General features: G+C 39.6%; 2 protein-coding genes across 3 annotated transcripts; both read right to left on the bottom strand.

The window, feature by feature from the left end:
• Positions 1-475: 475 nt before the first annotated feature.
• On the bottom strand, positions 476-7,550 carry zgc:153292 (uncharacterized protein LOC100003014 homolog). Of its 2 annotated transcripts, none has more exons than XM_034594217.1 (12): positions 7,203-7,550; positions 6,031-6,232; positions 5,803-5,835; positions 5,452-5,561; positions 4,616-4,724; positions 4,407-4,439; positions 4,291-4,323; positions 3,871-4,104; positions 2,884-2,987; positions 1,473-1,638; positions 1,329-1,377; positions 476-1,147 (listed from the first exon to the last, which is right to left on the bottom strand). In XM_034594217.1, the coding sequence occupies exons 1-11, from the start codon at positions 7,265-7,267 to the stop codon at positions 1,333-1,335; spliced, it is 1,134 nt and encodes a 377-aa protein (XP_034450108.1). In that variant the 5' UTR covers positions 7,268-7,550; the 3' UTR covers positions 476-1,147; positions 1,329-1,332. The 2 variants fall into 2 exon arrangements, with proteins under 2 accessions (XP_034450108.1, XP_034450109.1); XM_034594218.1 differs by having other exon boundaries at positions 7,199-7,321.
• Positions 7,551-7,745: 195 nt separating this feature from the next.
• Positions 7,746-11,522, bottom strand: rusf1 (RUS family member 1). Its single transcript, XM_034594212.1, has 15 exons — positions 11,418-11,522; positions 11,203-11,374; positions 11,045-11,122; positions 10,830-10,944; positions 10,222-10,267; positions 10,103-10,135; positions 9,887-9,992; positions 9,513-9,614; positions 9,119-9,189; positions 8,818-9,002; positions 8,669-8,726; positions 8,517-8,581; positions 8,281-8,412; positions 8,110-8,175; positions 7,746-8,000 (listed from the first exon to the last, which is right to left on the bottom strand). The coding sequence occupies exons 2-15, from the start codon at positions 11,350-11,352 to the stop codon at positions 7,915-7,917; spliced, it is 1,293 nt and encodes a 430-aa protein (XP_034450103.1). The 5' UTR covers positions 11,353-11,374; positions 11,418-11,522; the 3' UTR covers positions 7,746-7,914.
• Positions 11,523-16,547: the final 5,025 nt, after the last annotated feature.

Genomic DNA, 16,547 nt, shown 5'->3' with positions numbered 1-16,547 from the left:
TAAGCTCTCGTTGAGATACCGTAGTTTTACTGCAGTACTTCAATCTCATGGACACCACATGCAGGTGCAGATCATACCAACGTATTCTGACTTTATTTAAAAGGCAAAGAAAAGTCACAGTTCTGACAGAAGAATTGATCTTGAATTCAAATTGATTACACATGAATTTTATTGTCTCACTCCTCTTTTTTTTTAGAAAGGAAAGTTGATTGATACGTTTTTCTATTTTATAGACAAAATCTCCTGCACAGCAGCTTGAAATTGGACATTTCAAATCTCTGGACTGACTCTGCCTTAGAAGAACCATTCATGAAAACAGGAGGCCAGCTCACAAGACACAATCAAATCCTAATGTAAAACAAAATGCTGTAACTATCAGCCTCAAATGGCTTAAGCTCAGACTTACTGTCCATCACTTTTATCCACTTTTGGTCATAATAGAAATCCATGGACTCTTTGTCACCTGCTGCTCTCATTCTACTAGATTTTGTACATTTACAGTTTATGGTCGTACAATATGATCCATCCATCCATCATATATACTGCTTATCCTTGGAGCGATCATGGGGGGAGCTGGAGCCAATCCCAGCTGACATTAGGCGAGAGCCGGGGTGCACCCTGGAAAGGTCACCAGCGAATCCCAGGGCCAACATACAGAGACAAACAACCATTCACTCTCACATTAACACCTACAGTCTCCAATCAACCTAACCCCAATCTGTATGTCTTTGGACTGTGGGAGGAAGCCAGAGGACCCAAAGACACAGAGAAAACATGGTAACTCTACAAAGAAAGGCCCTAGCCAAGCCCTGAACAAAAAAACCCCACATCTAAATCTGAAAAAGGCTTTCTTGTTCAGACTTAATGGACCAAAACAAAGGGAGTTTAAACCATTACATATTTTGGACTTAATAGGTTGAGAATATAGACATTTGCAGCTTCATATCCAGGATCTGTCCTTGTCAGCAATGTCCTTGTCCAGGTTAAAAAAAATTGGATTCCAGAGTTCTTAAATTGGAGCCATGAAGTGAAGTACAGTAACGCTTCAGCGCGAATATCCTTGACTAAGTCCGAATACTTCCATGACCCAAAAATATTCCTCCTCCATGTTTGTTATACGTCCAATTGGGTTTCCACTTTCATCGACCTGCAAAATAATAATAGTTTTTTGTAACAGTTTCAAGACCTGTTTTTCTCAAACTTCCCCAAATACACTCTTTCTGGAAAACACCTCTAAAAACTCATAAGACATTCCCCAACTTCCTCCACACAAGGGAAGTAAGTATTATATTTAAATATGGTTTGTTCTTGTCATCTATTCAACTCACCCGTCTATCTCACCACGAAAGCACTCTCTCGGATCTTGGAATAAGCAAACTGCGGAACAGCGAGGCAAGAAGACAAAATTCATTTAACAGTTTCTATAAGATGACGTCTCCTCAAAACTGAAAACATTAAAAACCTACACTTACATCCAGTCCTCTCGGGGATTGGACAGGCTCCAGTCCTCTACAGCAGAGCATGGAAAAGGGCCTCTGCTTGGTCAGTGGATGCTCTTTGAAACACAGACTGAAAACCTTGGCGGGCAGGTAGACGTCCCAGTCGGCTGCATGCTCTTCTACCAGATCACTGACCATCCTGTTGGGAGGCAGCGATAAGAAAAATGACAGCGTTGACTTGAAAACATAATGAGAGACACACTCACAGGAGATTTCTCAGAAACATCGAAAGCAATTGAAATAAAACTGAGCAGAATACAATTCACGGAGGAGCGACAGTATCAGTAATGTACTCTGTAACTCTGGGCCCATTTCTTGGTCCTTCTTTGCTTCCCCCCCCCCCCCCTTTTCCTGTGTCTAACTGAATATTTAGTCAATTTTAAGCTGGGAGATGCATCAATGCAAGATCAAGAGAAATATTGCCCTGAATTTTAACATTTGTAACTGTGACATGTAATTTCCTTAAACATACAATATGTAACTTTGGCCACTAGGGGTCTCTCAATGCAAACAATACTAAAATACATAGTTTAGTGATGTTCAAATCATTTTCGCTGTATTTGAGTTGTATTCACATTTTTACCGCAAACTGCAGTGAATAATCGTGTGATCAATACAAAGAGTGGAACAGCTGACTGGCTGATTGACGAGAACTGTGTTCTTCTTTCGTCGTCCCTCGTTTGCCCTGGATGTTTCAGCAGAGATGGGCAAAGCCACGGGTAAAGTTAAAAGGCAACAAAATGAAACATCCTGTTACCTAGAATAAAATTGGGGATTTCTCTGGGTTTGAACATCGTTGAGCATTGAACTCCCACTGTACATATTCTGTTTACACTGTATATACACTGTACGCTGTATATTAGGTCTATTCTATTTTCATGTTTATATTGCATATTAACTTATTTATTACTGATGTCTATTTTTTGAACGCCCTCTTTGATGATGCAACACAGCAAATTTCCAAGTTGTGGGAGTAATAAATGATTATTATATCTTATCTTGTTGGAATTAATGTAGTAGAGTAGTTAACAAAATATATAACATAGGTCTAGTTTTTTTTTGGCATTTTAATAAATAATTCCTATATATTACATCTTTAAGTTAAATGAGATAATAAAATAAATAATACAAATTGTACACTCACCAGTTATTATATAGTCTTGTTCATGCAATTTGTGCTCATTGAAAATCAAGTGCAGTCACTTTAGTTTCAGTGAGGTTGTTCTTATTTATATTTTCAATGGAGTCTATCTAACTTGTTTATTGATAAATGCCCTAAAGAAATAAAACACTTATTGTACGATGGAAGTTTCAAATGGTTATCAATTTTTATGATATTACGCGGGGGGTGTACTGAATTTTATAGTACATTATAAAAACAGACCTGTTAATCAGCTGCTGTGTGATCAAATCAGCGGTGCCCGTCTGCTGATGATAGACGACAAGAGCGACGCTGACGTTCAGCTGATCTTTCAGTTCTCTGTTGATCTGGCAGGAGGACACATTCACACACACATCTATGTCAGACACTGGCAGTTCAGGACACAATATTATCACAGGATTTTACTTAAGACCCCCCACCTCTCCTCTAGAGTTCATTTTCTTCAGTTATGATTGGTCAGTGAGGCCAGTTCAGGAACATGCACGCAGCACACTCTCATGCCAATGTCGAAAAGATAGGCACACAGATAGGGACGGTAAGGAGAATGACAGGGTCCATAAAGCGGCGGCACTCCAGAGGTTCATTTATTAGGTTCCTCATTTTGACAATTTCCAACGAAGTGACAACATTCAAAGTCGTTGGAAATCCCCTGAAGACACCTCAGACTAATTTGTCTGGTCTCCAAATATATGCTTCGTTTTCGTTTTAGTTTCATGGAAAAACAAGCAGAAACACCCCGGAGCCTACATGACTATTTGTCTTTTCAAATAGCTTATGGTCTTTATCTCATGTTTTCACTTAGCCAGATAACCGTTGGGTTTTTTTCCAGCAGAGAAATGGAACCCCCCCCCCCATCATTTATTTCAACCATGAAAAATTGAGGATGATTTTGTCAGCATTCAACAATGGTAGAGATGGGAAAGATTGTTGTTTTTACAACATCTGAGCGACAACTTGAGCCATATTGTGCGACAGCAGACTTGGTCTTGTGAGGATGATATACCACTAAAAGATGAAATTAGGATTCCAAAACCTTCAATGACAGACTCTGGCTGACATGAGGCATCTATGATTATTAGATTTTCAGGCACTTCAAGGATGAAAAATAGATTTATATATGTTTGGTAGTCTCAGGCAAGATTTTGATGTTGATGTGAAATACTTTTCTACTTCTTCTGATATGTGTGGTTCAGTCAGTCATACACTCACTTTGTGGACTATGTCATGAGGCAGCCTGGAGAGGATTCTGAGTGGGTATCCAAAGTGGTTGATGATGTCCACGATGTGCTTTGCGACATGCGGAGGGAGGCACGACTGCATTGGCACAGCTTCCACCCACTTGGAGTAGTAATCCGTCACAGTCACGATGTATTTGTGTCCGTTCAGTGTTTGGGGCAGGGGTCCTCTGACATCAAGACCAAGCCACTGCCACGGCTCCTTCACCTGGAATCAAACAACATGATGTCATACCATGTCAAGCCCTATGAGACAAATTAAGATTTGTGAATATGGGCTATAAAAACCACATTCTGTGATTGATTGATATCATCATACAACGAGATCCTCGGCTGATTATATTTAACAAAGCTGAGCTGGAACACTTTCATTCAGGCAATGGACATACAGTACCTCGATCACATTTTCAGGATCTTTACATTCTGCCTGGGAAAAAAAATACAGAAAATCATTTGATTATAATACATTGCATGAAGAAGTAATTTGAAAGTTTAAAGTCAACTACTTACACTGAAATTATCATCTGGAGCCCATTGAATATCCTGTTGGTGATGAATGGACAATATAGATACAAATATAATATTTGAACATTAATTGCAATAGTGCATCTGACAACAGAAAGTTAATTGATTTGTCCAAAGTCAATTAGCAAATAATACACATTTACACTAATCAGTTGAATCATACTAAATGTAATATCTGCACTCATAGCTCTTACCCGTGGGACGCAGTAATCTCCATGGAAGAAATGGGGAAATGACTCAATCTTCATCAGCCCTTCATCCACTATAATCCTCCATTTGTCAGATTTGATTGAGTCTTTGTCTCTAACCATAGAAACAGAAAAGTTCAACACATTAAAGAGGAAACAATTATTGCAGAACTGCCTGTAAAATTAATTAGTTATTTGATGATATCAAACGTGGCAAAACATCCCGATTGACAGCCGAGATTAATTTAATTAATCAATAATTAATTACACTTCATTTCTGGATAGTGAGAGGAAGTGGAGAGATGAGAGATTGGGTTCTGAGTAAACACATCATTTCATTTTATAAAGTGTAAGGCAGAAGATTCACTGGCTTTAATAATGGACTAAGTTATATGTTGGACCAAGAACTGGCACCTTCTTTTATTGTACTGTAGTTCCAGCTCTAGTATGTTTATTTTCCATGTTGTGTTTTTTTAGCCTCAGTACATTTACCTTCCAGAGTGTGTTTGCTTGTATCGTATCTGGCACCCTGAGGTCTCCAACTGCTATTGGCTCAAACAGGCCAAAACAAAAATGAGATTTTAAGCAATAAAAAGAAAAAAGAAATCGACTTACTAGCTGCAGCATTGCTGTCGCAGCAGCCAGTATTTCAATTTATCATGTTTCCTTGATTTCCGATGGTGTGTCATGGTCATATTATGATCATTCACAACAAATTGCCTAATAGAGAACCTTTAATTATTGCTTCCTCTAATCTGGTGTGTTATAAATATAAAATTTGACATAATGCACATAAAGAAAGTAAAACTAAAGCAAAGCGTCTCTGTTGATAAATAACATACCCCACAGGCTCTTCCTCTGTTTGTCTGCTCTCTTTGTTCTCGACATTTCTCTTTGCTGTGGCAGGGGTTGTTGCTTGAGACTGACCAGGATCCGTTTGTGAGGCATGTGTCTGGGTTCAGAAAACAAGGAAAACAACACACTGAATGTTCTGGAGTTGGTATTAATAAAGCTTAAAAACTATTAAACTGACTCTGTTGTGCTGAAGTGAAGAATGGCTCAAATAAAGACAGCACTTATCTTGCTGTCATTGAAACGAGATTTAAGTAAGATCCATTTGAGAAAAAGCTGTTTCATTTTGAGAAAAATGAACCAACATGTTTAAAAACAAAACAAAAAATCTCAAATCTCACCTTGTTTCTCTTACTTCTGGGTTTGATGGAAGCCTACACCAGGGAGAAAGTTGAATATTATTTTTACTTATTACAAACAGATGAAGATGTATTTGTGTTTAGAACTTTACAGTTAAAAAAGAGACGACCTCGGAGCAGTTTTGTCCTGAAACTATTTTTCCCACACGAAAGATCAGCTGATTTATATTTCTAACTGGTTCCACTGACGCTGAGTAAGTTAATACAAACCTTCCTTGTCTGTGTCTTGTCAGGGGATGAAAATATGGTGGGAACTGCATCTTCTTTGAGTTTCACACTTTTGCCTGTTCTGTCGATGTACTGCTCCTCAAAATGATTGATGCACAGCACAGAGAAGCGGGACGGAGTCCAGTCCTTCCACTTCATGTTTACGAGCCATTTCTTCAGTTTCCGGGGATTGTAAATAGGAAACCTGTTGAAACACACAACTCATTGAAACACAACCACAGCCATGTCCTGAACCCGATTACCTGATGTTTTCACCCCAGTCTGTTTCTTTGTTGGTTTGTTTCAAAGCAAGATTACACAAAAACAACTTAGCAGATTTCCATGAAACTTGGTGGAAGGATGTGTTCTGGGTCAGGGAAGAAGACTTTACATTTTGTTGCGGATCAGAGGTCAGATCCAGATATGTTTGTTTTCTTTTCACTTTCTTTGACATTGAAATAGTTTTTCAACATTTTCACGGTTTTCCCAAGGAACAATTCATGGATCTTAATAAAAAACCTGACATATTTAAGTCACTGATATCCAGGAGCGTGTGAAATGTGGTGCAGCTTGGTTGAACACATACAGTGAGGCCTGGGGTGTTGGATGTAGAACAAATAGCAGAGTCAATGTTAACAGCTGTTAAAACACAGTTTACAGTGTTGTTGATGTGTGGACCTGAGTGAGCTGTTCACTCTGGAATACAAAAACATCTTATGTTTGTAAAGTGACGAACGAGCTTTATTCAGCTTTGCATCTATCTTCTTTGTGTCTGAAAGTCCAGTTGAAATATTACACTTCTTTTCTCAGTGAATAGAGATTGTACATTTCCCTCCATATATTGCGATTTTTGAGGATCCAACCATGTTTGTTTTCTGATGTTGATCGAGTCTAATGAAAACAACAGAGTAAAGTAAAGTAAACACAACACAGCGCCTGCAGGTGTGCGGCTTGTCCTCCATTACCCAGAATGTACAAGTCAAGTCAACTACAGAGTACATCAGAACATTTGATAATACTTTCTAAAATTCGTAGTTACTGTAAATAAAACTTAAAGACGAGCTGAATCACACTTCCAACTAACGTTATTGCTGCTAGCTTAACATTCACCTCACTATGCTAACTTGCTACTTCCAGGTTTGTGGCTAAAAATGATCACTAAATTGAAAACTTACTTAAAAAACTTTACATCTGATTCACTGGAGCTTTCGCAGCTGTAGGCACATTTATATCTCCCCATTTTAAACCAGTTCTCCAGCGGACGGACTGATTTAGTTGCTGAGGTTTGAACGAGCGATGAAATTTACAAAAGGGTGTACACATCCGGCTAAAACTTTCAAAAATAAAAGCCTCACGACAAATATGAAATTTCGGTTTACGTTCGAAAACACGTATTGTATCTTTGTAGATAAATATATTTAGCAGTATGTATACTTATCTTTAAATTTTAGCATCAACCCTCCACATTCAACTTCACCCAACACCAAATATCTCGTACACTGTCTAAGCCAAACCTTTTTTCCGCTCTTAACCTTCAGAATGCTGCTAACTTTACAACCATTTTCTTTTGTTCTTCTTCGTGTTGTGTTGGTTGGTTAAAGAAGGCTCAATATCGCCCCCTTTCCCTGGCGGATGCAATGGTTTTTGTTTTGTTTTGTTTTTGTTTTGACTTTTCAATAAATCATTAAAATAATAACATTTGCTCTCTCATTCTACAATTTTGTGATTTTAATTCCATGTCCATGTACAAAATGTAGATTTTCATCTTAATGTATCATCCACACTGACAGATTGAAACAGATTGAATCAAACAGAATGCACTTAAAAATATAATCGTTTAATAAATGTGATATAAACAGTGAGAATCGGCTGCAGACGCCTCACAGCTCAGCTGCTCTTAGATTTCCACTCGACCCTCCACTCATCCCAGTCCAGCAGAGTTCGTTTCGTGTCCCATCCTGCAGCTTCTACACCTGGAAAATATTTGAGCAAAATCATGATTCATGATTCTTGATAAAAAAAGATAAAAATACTAGATCAAGCAGATGGTGGGTGGTTTAAAACTGTTTTGTGTAGACTCACCTTTGAGAAACGGATTAAAAATAGTGTCCATCAGCTTGTGACTCTCATGCACCATTTCCCAGTGACCTTTAAAAAAAAAAAATGAACACAATTTTGCAGTGTTTTAACATTTGTTACCTTGAAGCATCTCTGTATTGTAAATTAATTACAGAATTAGCCATAAAGACTCACTTTGCTGTTGTTGTGTAGCAGGTTCTTTGGAAGCTAGAGGGCTCAACTTGCTACTGATCCACACAGCCTGACACACGGCTCTGATTTCATCATGCACCGATGCTTCTGGTCCCAAACAAACACACACACACCCTGCGGAAAGATGACAGGCGACTTCAAAACATTGAAAGTATTTAACATGACTCTTGAACACACTATTTCTCTGTGAGGGAAGAAGTCATCTCAGGCTGACGTACCGTTTCTCACTCCTAAGAGGTAAGGCATGTTCTTTTGCGTCAAAACCATCTGAAGATCCTCTGGGCTAAAAATTAAGAAGATAAAATTAATCTGTACTCAACTTTTACTGTGTGTACTTTTTCGTCATATTAGAACTGGTAGATGAAATTACCTTTGCCCAATCTCCTGTAGCCTCACTCCAAGTCTAATTGGCACCGTTTTCCTAAAATCTGAGGGGAAAAAAAACACATTTTATAATTGTCAATGTGCATAATATACATATTACAACTACATTATGAAATGTGGGTTAATTTCTGTTACCAAAGAAAACTGGCTCTCTCTGATTGGCCTCTAGTGGACTCAGGACTCTTCTGTCTTTCAGGTACTGCTGCAACACGATTGAAAGCCGTGCCTCATTGAAGGTTTCCATGACAACCGAACGCACAGCCTTGTAATTGGCAAAAAGGTGGAGGATGGTGAAGAGGAAGAAGAGGCTGAGAGTCAGTCTGAGGGGGCAGATGGAGGGAATGAGAACGGAGGTAGACGACATAAAAGACGCCACAGACTCCAAATATAATTGAATTGTCTTTGTGATTTCAAGTTCAAATGAAGTCGCACATACATTGGATTATTAGTGACGAGGGGAATGAGCATCAAGCTGATCAGCAGTCCTGCCAAGTTCACCAACGTCTCCTGTGGAAAATAAAAAACATGTTCTGATGAGTTTGAATTATTTTCAGTAAAAAACAGCTGCACTTTTACATGAACACAAATCAATGAATGTTTGGTTTTCTGGTGCAGGGTTATCAAACAGAACAGAGCCATCGTAAATGTTATTCATAACACCAGTGTTTCTTCTTCTATGGCATGTCTGCTGTGATAGAGGCCTATTGTACTCCATTATGTGAAATATGAAATATGACATAGAACACACAGTATAAATGGTATCTGGTAATTTAGTGCTGTTTTTCCATGACAAGTAGACGTAGAGACAAAAACTTTTGAAAAAAAAGTACCTGACTACCATCTTTGGCAGAGATGTCGGCCATGTTGTCTCTGCGAGCCTGATGAACCGTCAGCGCAGCTCTGGTCGCTCCACCTGCAACTCCAACAATGGACTGGAGAAGACAAACACATATAAGCTCAGTTGTTGTTATTGCAAATTATTTAGGGGACTTAACATGTGAAATTATTAGATAATCTTAAGCAAAAACACATTAATTACATAAAAAAACACCACAAAAATGATCATAGTTTGTGTAGATGTCAAATTTAACTTGGGACCATTCGGATTTAAAGTTCATGTACTCAGTAACTTACAACTTCTTCAGTTTCAGAAATAGTAATTTTGAGTTTTTAATCACGGATGACCAAATTAATTTAATCTTACCTTGAATATCCCAGCGATGCACACGATCGAGGTGAAACAAACAGGAAAGTATGGAGCCAATATCTCCATGAACATGGCACTGTCGTTGAGCACATCGGCAAAAAGCCTGGAAAGACGATGACAGCAGAGGACTCGTGACATCAAGTGGGTTTTAGGATAATGTTTAGACTCAATAAGTCTTCAAGATAAAGTGTGTATGCACAGCCCATACAGTACCTCCACTTTTTGGCCTCAGAGTCCAGTTTACTCCTGTAACAGAAACAAAGATGTTCCACCAGGAAACGATGAGACACTTGTCAAGCTTTTACTTGAATAGAGCAAAAATATGATCGTACCCTTTCTGCCAGGCGAAGAGGATTCTTCCCAGCATGCCCGTCCCATCTGCAGGGGAGAACATAATTTCACAAGATGCACTGAAGATCCAAGAAGTCTGTCATTTTATTGGTTGATTACCTACAACCAAGAGGTTATGTTTTCACGTATGTCCGTTGGTTTTTTACGTTTGTCAGAAGGATTACAGATTCCCACCACATTTGGTGGAAGGAGGGAACACGAGTCAAGAAATAAAATTATGATTATATTTCTTGACTCGTTATAAAGGTTTTTTGCAATGTTCACTTCTTTCCCAGGAAATGATTTATGGATCTTAATTGATAAAATCCAACATATCTTGAGTACTGATATCTATGAGTTTGTGCAACTTGGTGTGGCTCCAAGTAAAAATCTGGATCTAGCAAATTTAAATGTGGTTCCATATGGGGGTCGGCTATTTTCTGTCACTGTACGGTAAAAAGTTTTAGCGCGGATATGGACATGGGGCAGATCCAGGATTATTTTTTTCATCACTTTCTTTAATGTTGCGAGACAGGGGCCCTCGTGGTGGCGTGCGTTCTGCTGAGTGCCATTCTAGTGGTTTTTTGTTGTTGTTTTTTAAAGGGATCACCTCTCAATAACCAGGTGACGGTGGCTGCAGCCACCGTGGCCTCATGGTTTCCAACACCGACCCCTCGGAGAGACGCCTGAGTGGCCAGGGTCCCAGACAGAGAGCTGGCGAAAGCCTGAGAGGGGAGAGGAGAGAGTGGGTGGAGAGTTTCAGTCTGGTGGGGGGGGGGGATGAAGATGATGAAGATGATGATCTCAGTGGTTCTTCGGAGTTACCTGCACTGTATCCCAGAACTGGTACTGCAGGTAGTCATCACTGACACTCTCTGGGTAGCCTTGAGGCAGAAACACACTCTGAAACCCAAGGATGTAAATGTGAGCGACGGGCTGAACAGTCAGTATTGCTACGTGGACATGCAGTGAATCTGTCTTACTTTAAACACTCCAACAATAGAGTTTCTTGTAGAAGCACCTTCACGTTCTTCTCTCCTCCTCTCTACCACTCCATCTTTCACTAAGTACCTCCAGGAGCCTGCGCTGCCATATCTCTCTGTGGCCAGAGGCAGCTCGTTGTCCTTCTCCATTCAGGCTGCGGGGAGCGGAGCAGACGGAATGTGAATAAACTGACAAACAACTCTGGCGTCTCACAAACACTGGGAAACGTTAAGCTATCGTTAATTTGACTGTGCACACGTTTTATCGCAGCCAGTCGACGTGTCGCGTTCCCTCTGAGCTGCTTCCGTGTTTTCTTCCGCCTTCACAGTTTGGGGATCGCCCATTGGTGGAGAGAGTTAGAGGCGGCGCTCCAACATCCACGTGACCTGAGAGTCGAACTTTACAAGCAACATTCAACACAGATTAATGATTAAATCCATTATTATTTCTAACAACGAAATGTGCAGCTGCATCTCCACTCAGGTCAAACAAAGATATAAAATAATAATAATAAAATCATAATCCAAATTTTACATAAAATGTCAAAACAGACAATAAAGATATGTGATGAAAAATTATCGAACTACACATAAAAGGAAGAGAGATGAAGAAACATGGGGTCATAACTATATTAATATGTATTATACATAATGTATAATATGTAATATTAAAAGATAAAATATAAGGAAAAAGGGAAAAAAATAAAAAATATCCTGGCACTCTTACAATTGTTAATTAAGTATTTACACTTAATTCAGTATTTATTTATGTTAATTTCTTCTGGTTCAATTATTATGAAAAACTATGAAGGCTGATGTTTCTGTTTCTATAGTTTTGAAGGAGTGTCAGCTCGTTAGTGACGTAAGACAAGGCCAAGGGGTGGCACGGTAGTACACCACCTCACAGCAAGAAGCTCCTATCCTGGTTTGTCCGGGGCCTTTCTGTGTGGGGTGCATGTTGTCCCCATGTTTGCAGAGGTTATCTCCAGGTACTCTGGAGTCCAAAGACATGCAAGAAGTGGATGTGTGCGTGAATGGTTTTGTCTCTAAATGCCGGCCCTGCGATATGCTGGTGACCCGTCCAGGGTGTGTCCTGCCTCTCGCCCAATGCCAGCTGGGATTGTGTCCAGCCCCCTCCTCAACCCTTTGAGAATAATCGGTATATAACGGAAATCAAGGCTAATTTGCTGTCACGAGACTCAAATATAATAAAATGTAGTTTAGCCAAAGTATTTACATGTAGCTGCAGGTATCAAAAACTATATTGACCAAACTGAAATGGTCTTTCTGGTTCCTGGGTGTCAATGGGAGCTGATGAAACACCACAGAAGACACCTCCCATGCTCTTGTTGTTCTCCATGAGGGAAGATCCAGCTGTGCATGAGGTGGTACAGGGAACACTGGGTGACGTCAGCCCTGAAAAAAATGCAGTCAGGTATTCATCATCACAGAGCCACGGTGTCAAGTTAACACTCTGTCTCTTATCTCTGGCTATCAAAACCAAAGGGAAGGCAGGTGACTATAAAAGCTTCAGCACAAGAAGAGGCCTCGTCCGACCCCTTGGATTAGATACAAGAGTTTGAAAGATGGAGGGATTCTTTCTGTTGTAATGAGCATAAAAAGAGAGTGAACAGTGTCTTGTTCACGACTCCAACATGGACTTAGCACAGTGGAGTCTGTGGCGGTTTCACCCCAAGGCAAGACAAGTGGAGACACGCCTTCCCCCGGGTCCTGAGGAATGTGGTAAGAAAAAAGACACAAGGTTACAAAGTTGTAACAGCGAACGAAAGAGAGAGAGAGGAAGTTCAAACTCAAGGAACAGAATATACTATATATGTGTGAACAATGGGTTGACTAATCTGCGTGGGAGGGTAAGATACGGAGAGAAAAAAAGAAAAAACAGAAGAGCCTTAACAGTAAAATAGGCGTGGAGGTTTCACACAGTTTCACGCCCCAGCTCTCAATCCTGTCATTCAACAACTTGTATGGTAGAGGGACAGGTCGGCTTTTCACTCCTACTACAGGGACAGGAGAATGTTTGGATGAGCACATGTGGGATTCTTAACTGAAACTTTTTAAAGAAGGAAAGAAAAGAAAACCCTCATGTGGCAGGTGTGACCTTAAACCAGGGACAAGAGGACGAGGCACCTGCCAACTATATTATTAAGGCTTAAACATCATCCTGAGTAAAACACTGGATAAACCAAGGATACGCTTGTGGACTGAGACTGAGGAGCGGGTTCAGAGCGGTGCCTTTTAAACTGGATCAGGTTTGTATTTAAATGTTTAAATGTGGGCTATGAATGATGTTTAATAGCGTTTAAACAACTGGTCAGGTTGTCTTTGTTAAATCATTTTTGTCTCAGAGAACCAGCTTTTGAGTGGTTGATGTGTGAAGCTTTTGAGTTGTGTACGTTTAAAGAACAGAAACTTCAGTTTTTCTGGTTTGTGAAGACACAAACCAGAAGTTTCTCAACACAGATGATTCACAGCTGTGTGTAACACGCTGTGGTTCACTCTGTGACAAACACTACAAGTATGCCAGTGTGGTCTGATCAAAACAGAGATAAGTTTAATTAGAATTTAATGTTTTAATTTCTCAATGACAGCTTTTCAATTAGACGGGAGGTTTCAGTACATTCAAAGTGCGAAGACACAAGGTTTTCAGGCTGTTTATTGTTGTTTTTTGTGGTTAACAGGGGACGCTTTAAACTCTGGATGTTCAGGGTACTTTCTGCTTCATGTCGGTAACACACACCCCTTCCACAGAAACTGTTATTCTGATTATTCCTAGAGGATGTGTTTAGACTTGTTTGAAACTGTTTCATTCGGTGAAGTGAAATCAAATGGAAGGTGAAACTCAAATCAAATGTCATAAGCTGAAAACAAAAGTAAAACATAGCACATGAGTTGTTTGGGAAAACTTTTTTCATCAGTCTGTTTTAAAAACAAAACCAAGCAGCAGCCAGAAAATGGTAATAAAAGTTTTCACAGGAGCAAGATAAGAGATCATTTTTAACCCCTTAAAAATTACCCATACTCCCTGTGTGCCTTGTTGGGGCTCAGATAGGTGATAACTCTGTGTGGGAGTTTTGTTACTTTATGTACAGTCAAAACTAAATTAAAGTTAAACCGGTGGTCACTAATTTCAGAATGTAAGCAGCAATATAAATAGATCAAACACGATCCATGAGGCCGGTGAGTCATAATACACGTGAGGTCATGTGCATTGTTCTGAAAATACGTGGAACGCTAGATACATTTTTACCTGTAATTAAATAAACACTTACCTAAGCCCGGCTTGTCCTCAGATAAATGGTGAAACTTATCTTAAGTTATTTGAGAAGTTAAAACATAGAGCAGCGATGCAGAAGAATCAAAACTGTTCTGTGCCTTTACAAACTCATACAAGGCGATTTTAGGAATTGTGGTATCACTCAGGTGAACCTTTATAAACATGCGGTTATGTTTTTCAGAGTTGAACAAATCACCTCAGACGTCTGTGAAAATGTCTGAGGACCCACTGAACACCACGCCAGGTTCGGCTGATGTTATGTTAGAGATGAGTAGCAGTGAAGGAGACGCCGCGTCCTGCCGGGAGGACAGGTACAACAGGAAACTGGCCATCTGCAGCATCATCTGTGGGATCTCCTGCATCGGGATCAAAGCTTTGATATATTCAGTCAAGGTGCTTTGTTGTCTCACTCTTCTTTCCCTCTCTCCCTCTGTCAGTCAAAGTGTCTAAAGTCTAAAGCTGCACATTCCTCCTGTTGTGAAAAGGACAGTTAGAAATGTAGTCAGTTAATGTCATGCGGCCAGGCTCGCTCTCACTACCTCTGCAGAAACAGCTCATGCACTCTCTGTTGGTGAATTCAATGTTCTCTGGATGTAGTTTACGTCTTTTATGCCCTCATGTGGACTCGAAGGGTTTTTACTTCCTCCTGCACACAGTGTCTGCAGAGGTCAAAGTCACTTCCTCCGTTCAGCTGAAAAAGGCTCCAGCATCCAGAGTTCGACGAGTTTAATGAAAAGCATCAGGGGGCGATGCAGACCCTGTGCATGCTGTACATGCCCCAATCAGACAATGCTAATTTATACTGTATATATTATACCAGGGGTCCTCAACCTCTTGTAACTTAAGGCCCACCTCTGATTGTTAGAAACATTCTGAGGACCACCTTTTCAAATAAGTTAAGATAAAGGAAATCTACCAGGTTGTAAACATTTGTTTTGCCAAAGTAAATACTTTGCTTATACTCTTAGTAAGACACTTCTGAGATATAAATTGATGAAGTTGTGGTGGGGGAGCGTCTGAGAGGCAGAGCAGCACTTAAAGTTTCCTTCTTGGCTAAATTAAAATAATTCAGACCATAGGACGTGAAATGATTGGTCGATATAAATAATCTGTAGGTCGTGTCTATAATGTTATCAATGTATTTCTACGCTATATGACATACTTTCCATATTTTATCATGGTGTTATATGATACATATTTCTATATATTTGAGGTCGATAGTATATTGTATGTCTAGTCTTATATAATGCAGAGATACCTTGAAAGTGCATCTTTGAACTACAGTGTGCATGACTTTATTTTACTTCTTGATGACATCACTTGTATGAGATCATGATAGGGAATCGTTGTCTGACCAATATCTGCTCTGTATTGATTTTTGACACATGAATATGGTTATGCATTTGTCCCTGCATATCCTTTACATATAAAACTGCTGGTGTCAAATAAGGAATTCATAATTCAATGTTTTTTTAGACTAAATTAAAGATGTAGGCCACATGTTTGTTAGAGGAACGATTTTCAGAGTTTTCCTTATGTTGGGTTGTCATGAGATCAGAAGCGAAAATAAATCATATTTAAAAAGGGGAACACATATTTTCAACATATACAGCAGTGGGGGTCTGTGCGAGTATAAGTAGAAACTAATGTCAACAGGACAGATCCAATTATGTTCACAAAACTACAGAACTTGATTTGGAATTTTTGTCTTTACTTCTACAGGCTGAGAAAACAGAGGATTCAGTGAGATCCGCGAAGTATTCACGACAGGCGAGAAAATACGGCATCATATCCATCGTAGTGTTGATTTGCTGTTTGGCCATAATCCCCATGCTGATGGCGCTGATCTCATATCTTTTCACTCTGAAAGACTGATCGACTTTGGATGGACGCCAAACGACGGCGTGGCTCTTTCTGACTATGGAGGATTACAGAGACAGTGGACTGTACAGAGGTGCTCATGCTATATTACAAGAAGACGTGAAGAAACTGGTATTTACATGTAACACAAAAATAACCACTGCTGTAGCTTTTCTTGTTGTTGTCCCAG

The sequence above is a fragment of the Hippoglossus hippoglossus genome, chromosome 8 (genome assembly GCF_009819705.1).
Source record: "Hippoglossus hippoglossus isolate fHipHip1 chromosome 8, fHipHip1.pri, whole genome shotgun sequence".
In the NCBI taxonomy this organism is placed as follows: Eukaryota; Metazoa; Chordata; class Actinopteri; order Pleuronectiformes; family Pleuronectidae; genus Hippoglossus; species Hippoglossus hippoglossus.
The sequence above is the reverse complement of the archived record's forward strand: the minus strand, read 5'-3'. Positions and strand labels throughout refer to the sequence as shown.

What these genes read in the sequence shown, in the direction of transcription:
- zgc:153292 (XM_034594217.1), bottom strand. Translation starts at nt 7,267, where the DNA reads ATGGGGAGATATAAATGTGCCTACAGCTGCGAAAGCTCCAGTGAATCA. An exon ending in TCAGATGTAAAGTTTTTTAA is followed by an intron (nt 6,233 to 7,202) that starts GTAAGTTTTCAA and finishes GTGTTTCAACAG; the next exon opens with GTTTCCTATTTACAATCCCC. An exon ending in AATCCCCGAGAGGACTGGAT is followed by an intron (nt 1,378 to 1,472) that starts GTAAGTGTAGGT and finishes GCTGTTCCGCAG; the next exon opens with TTTGCTTATTCCAAGATCCG.
- rusf1 (XM_034594212.1), bottom strand. Translation starts at nt 11,352, where the DNA reads ATGGAGAAGGACAACGAGCTGCCTCTGGCCACAGAGAGATATGGCAGC. An exon ending in CCTCTTAGGAGTGAGAAACG is followed by an intron (nt 8,413 to 8,516) that starts GTACGTCAGCCT and finishes ATCTTTCCGCAG; the next exon opens with GGTGTGTGTGTGTTTGTTTG. An exon ending in TTTTAATCCGTTTCTCAAAG is followed by an intron (nt 8,001 to 8,109) that starts GTGAGTCTACAC and finishes AATATTTTCCAG; the next exon opens with GTGTAGAAGCTGCAGGATGG.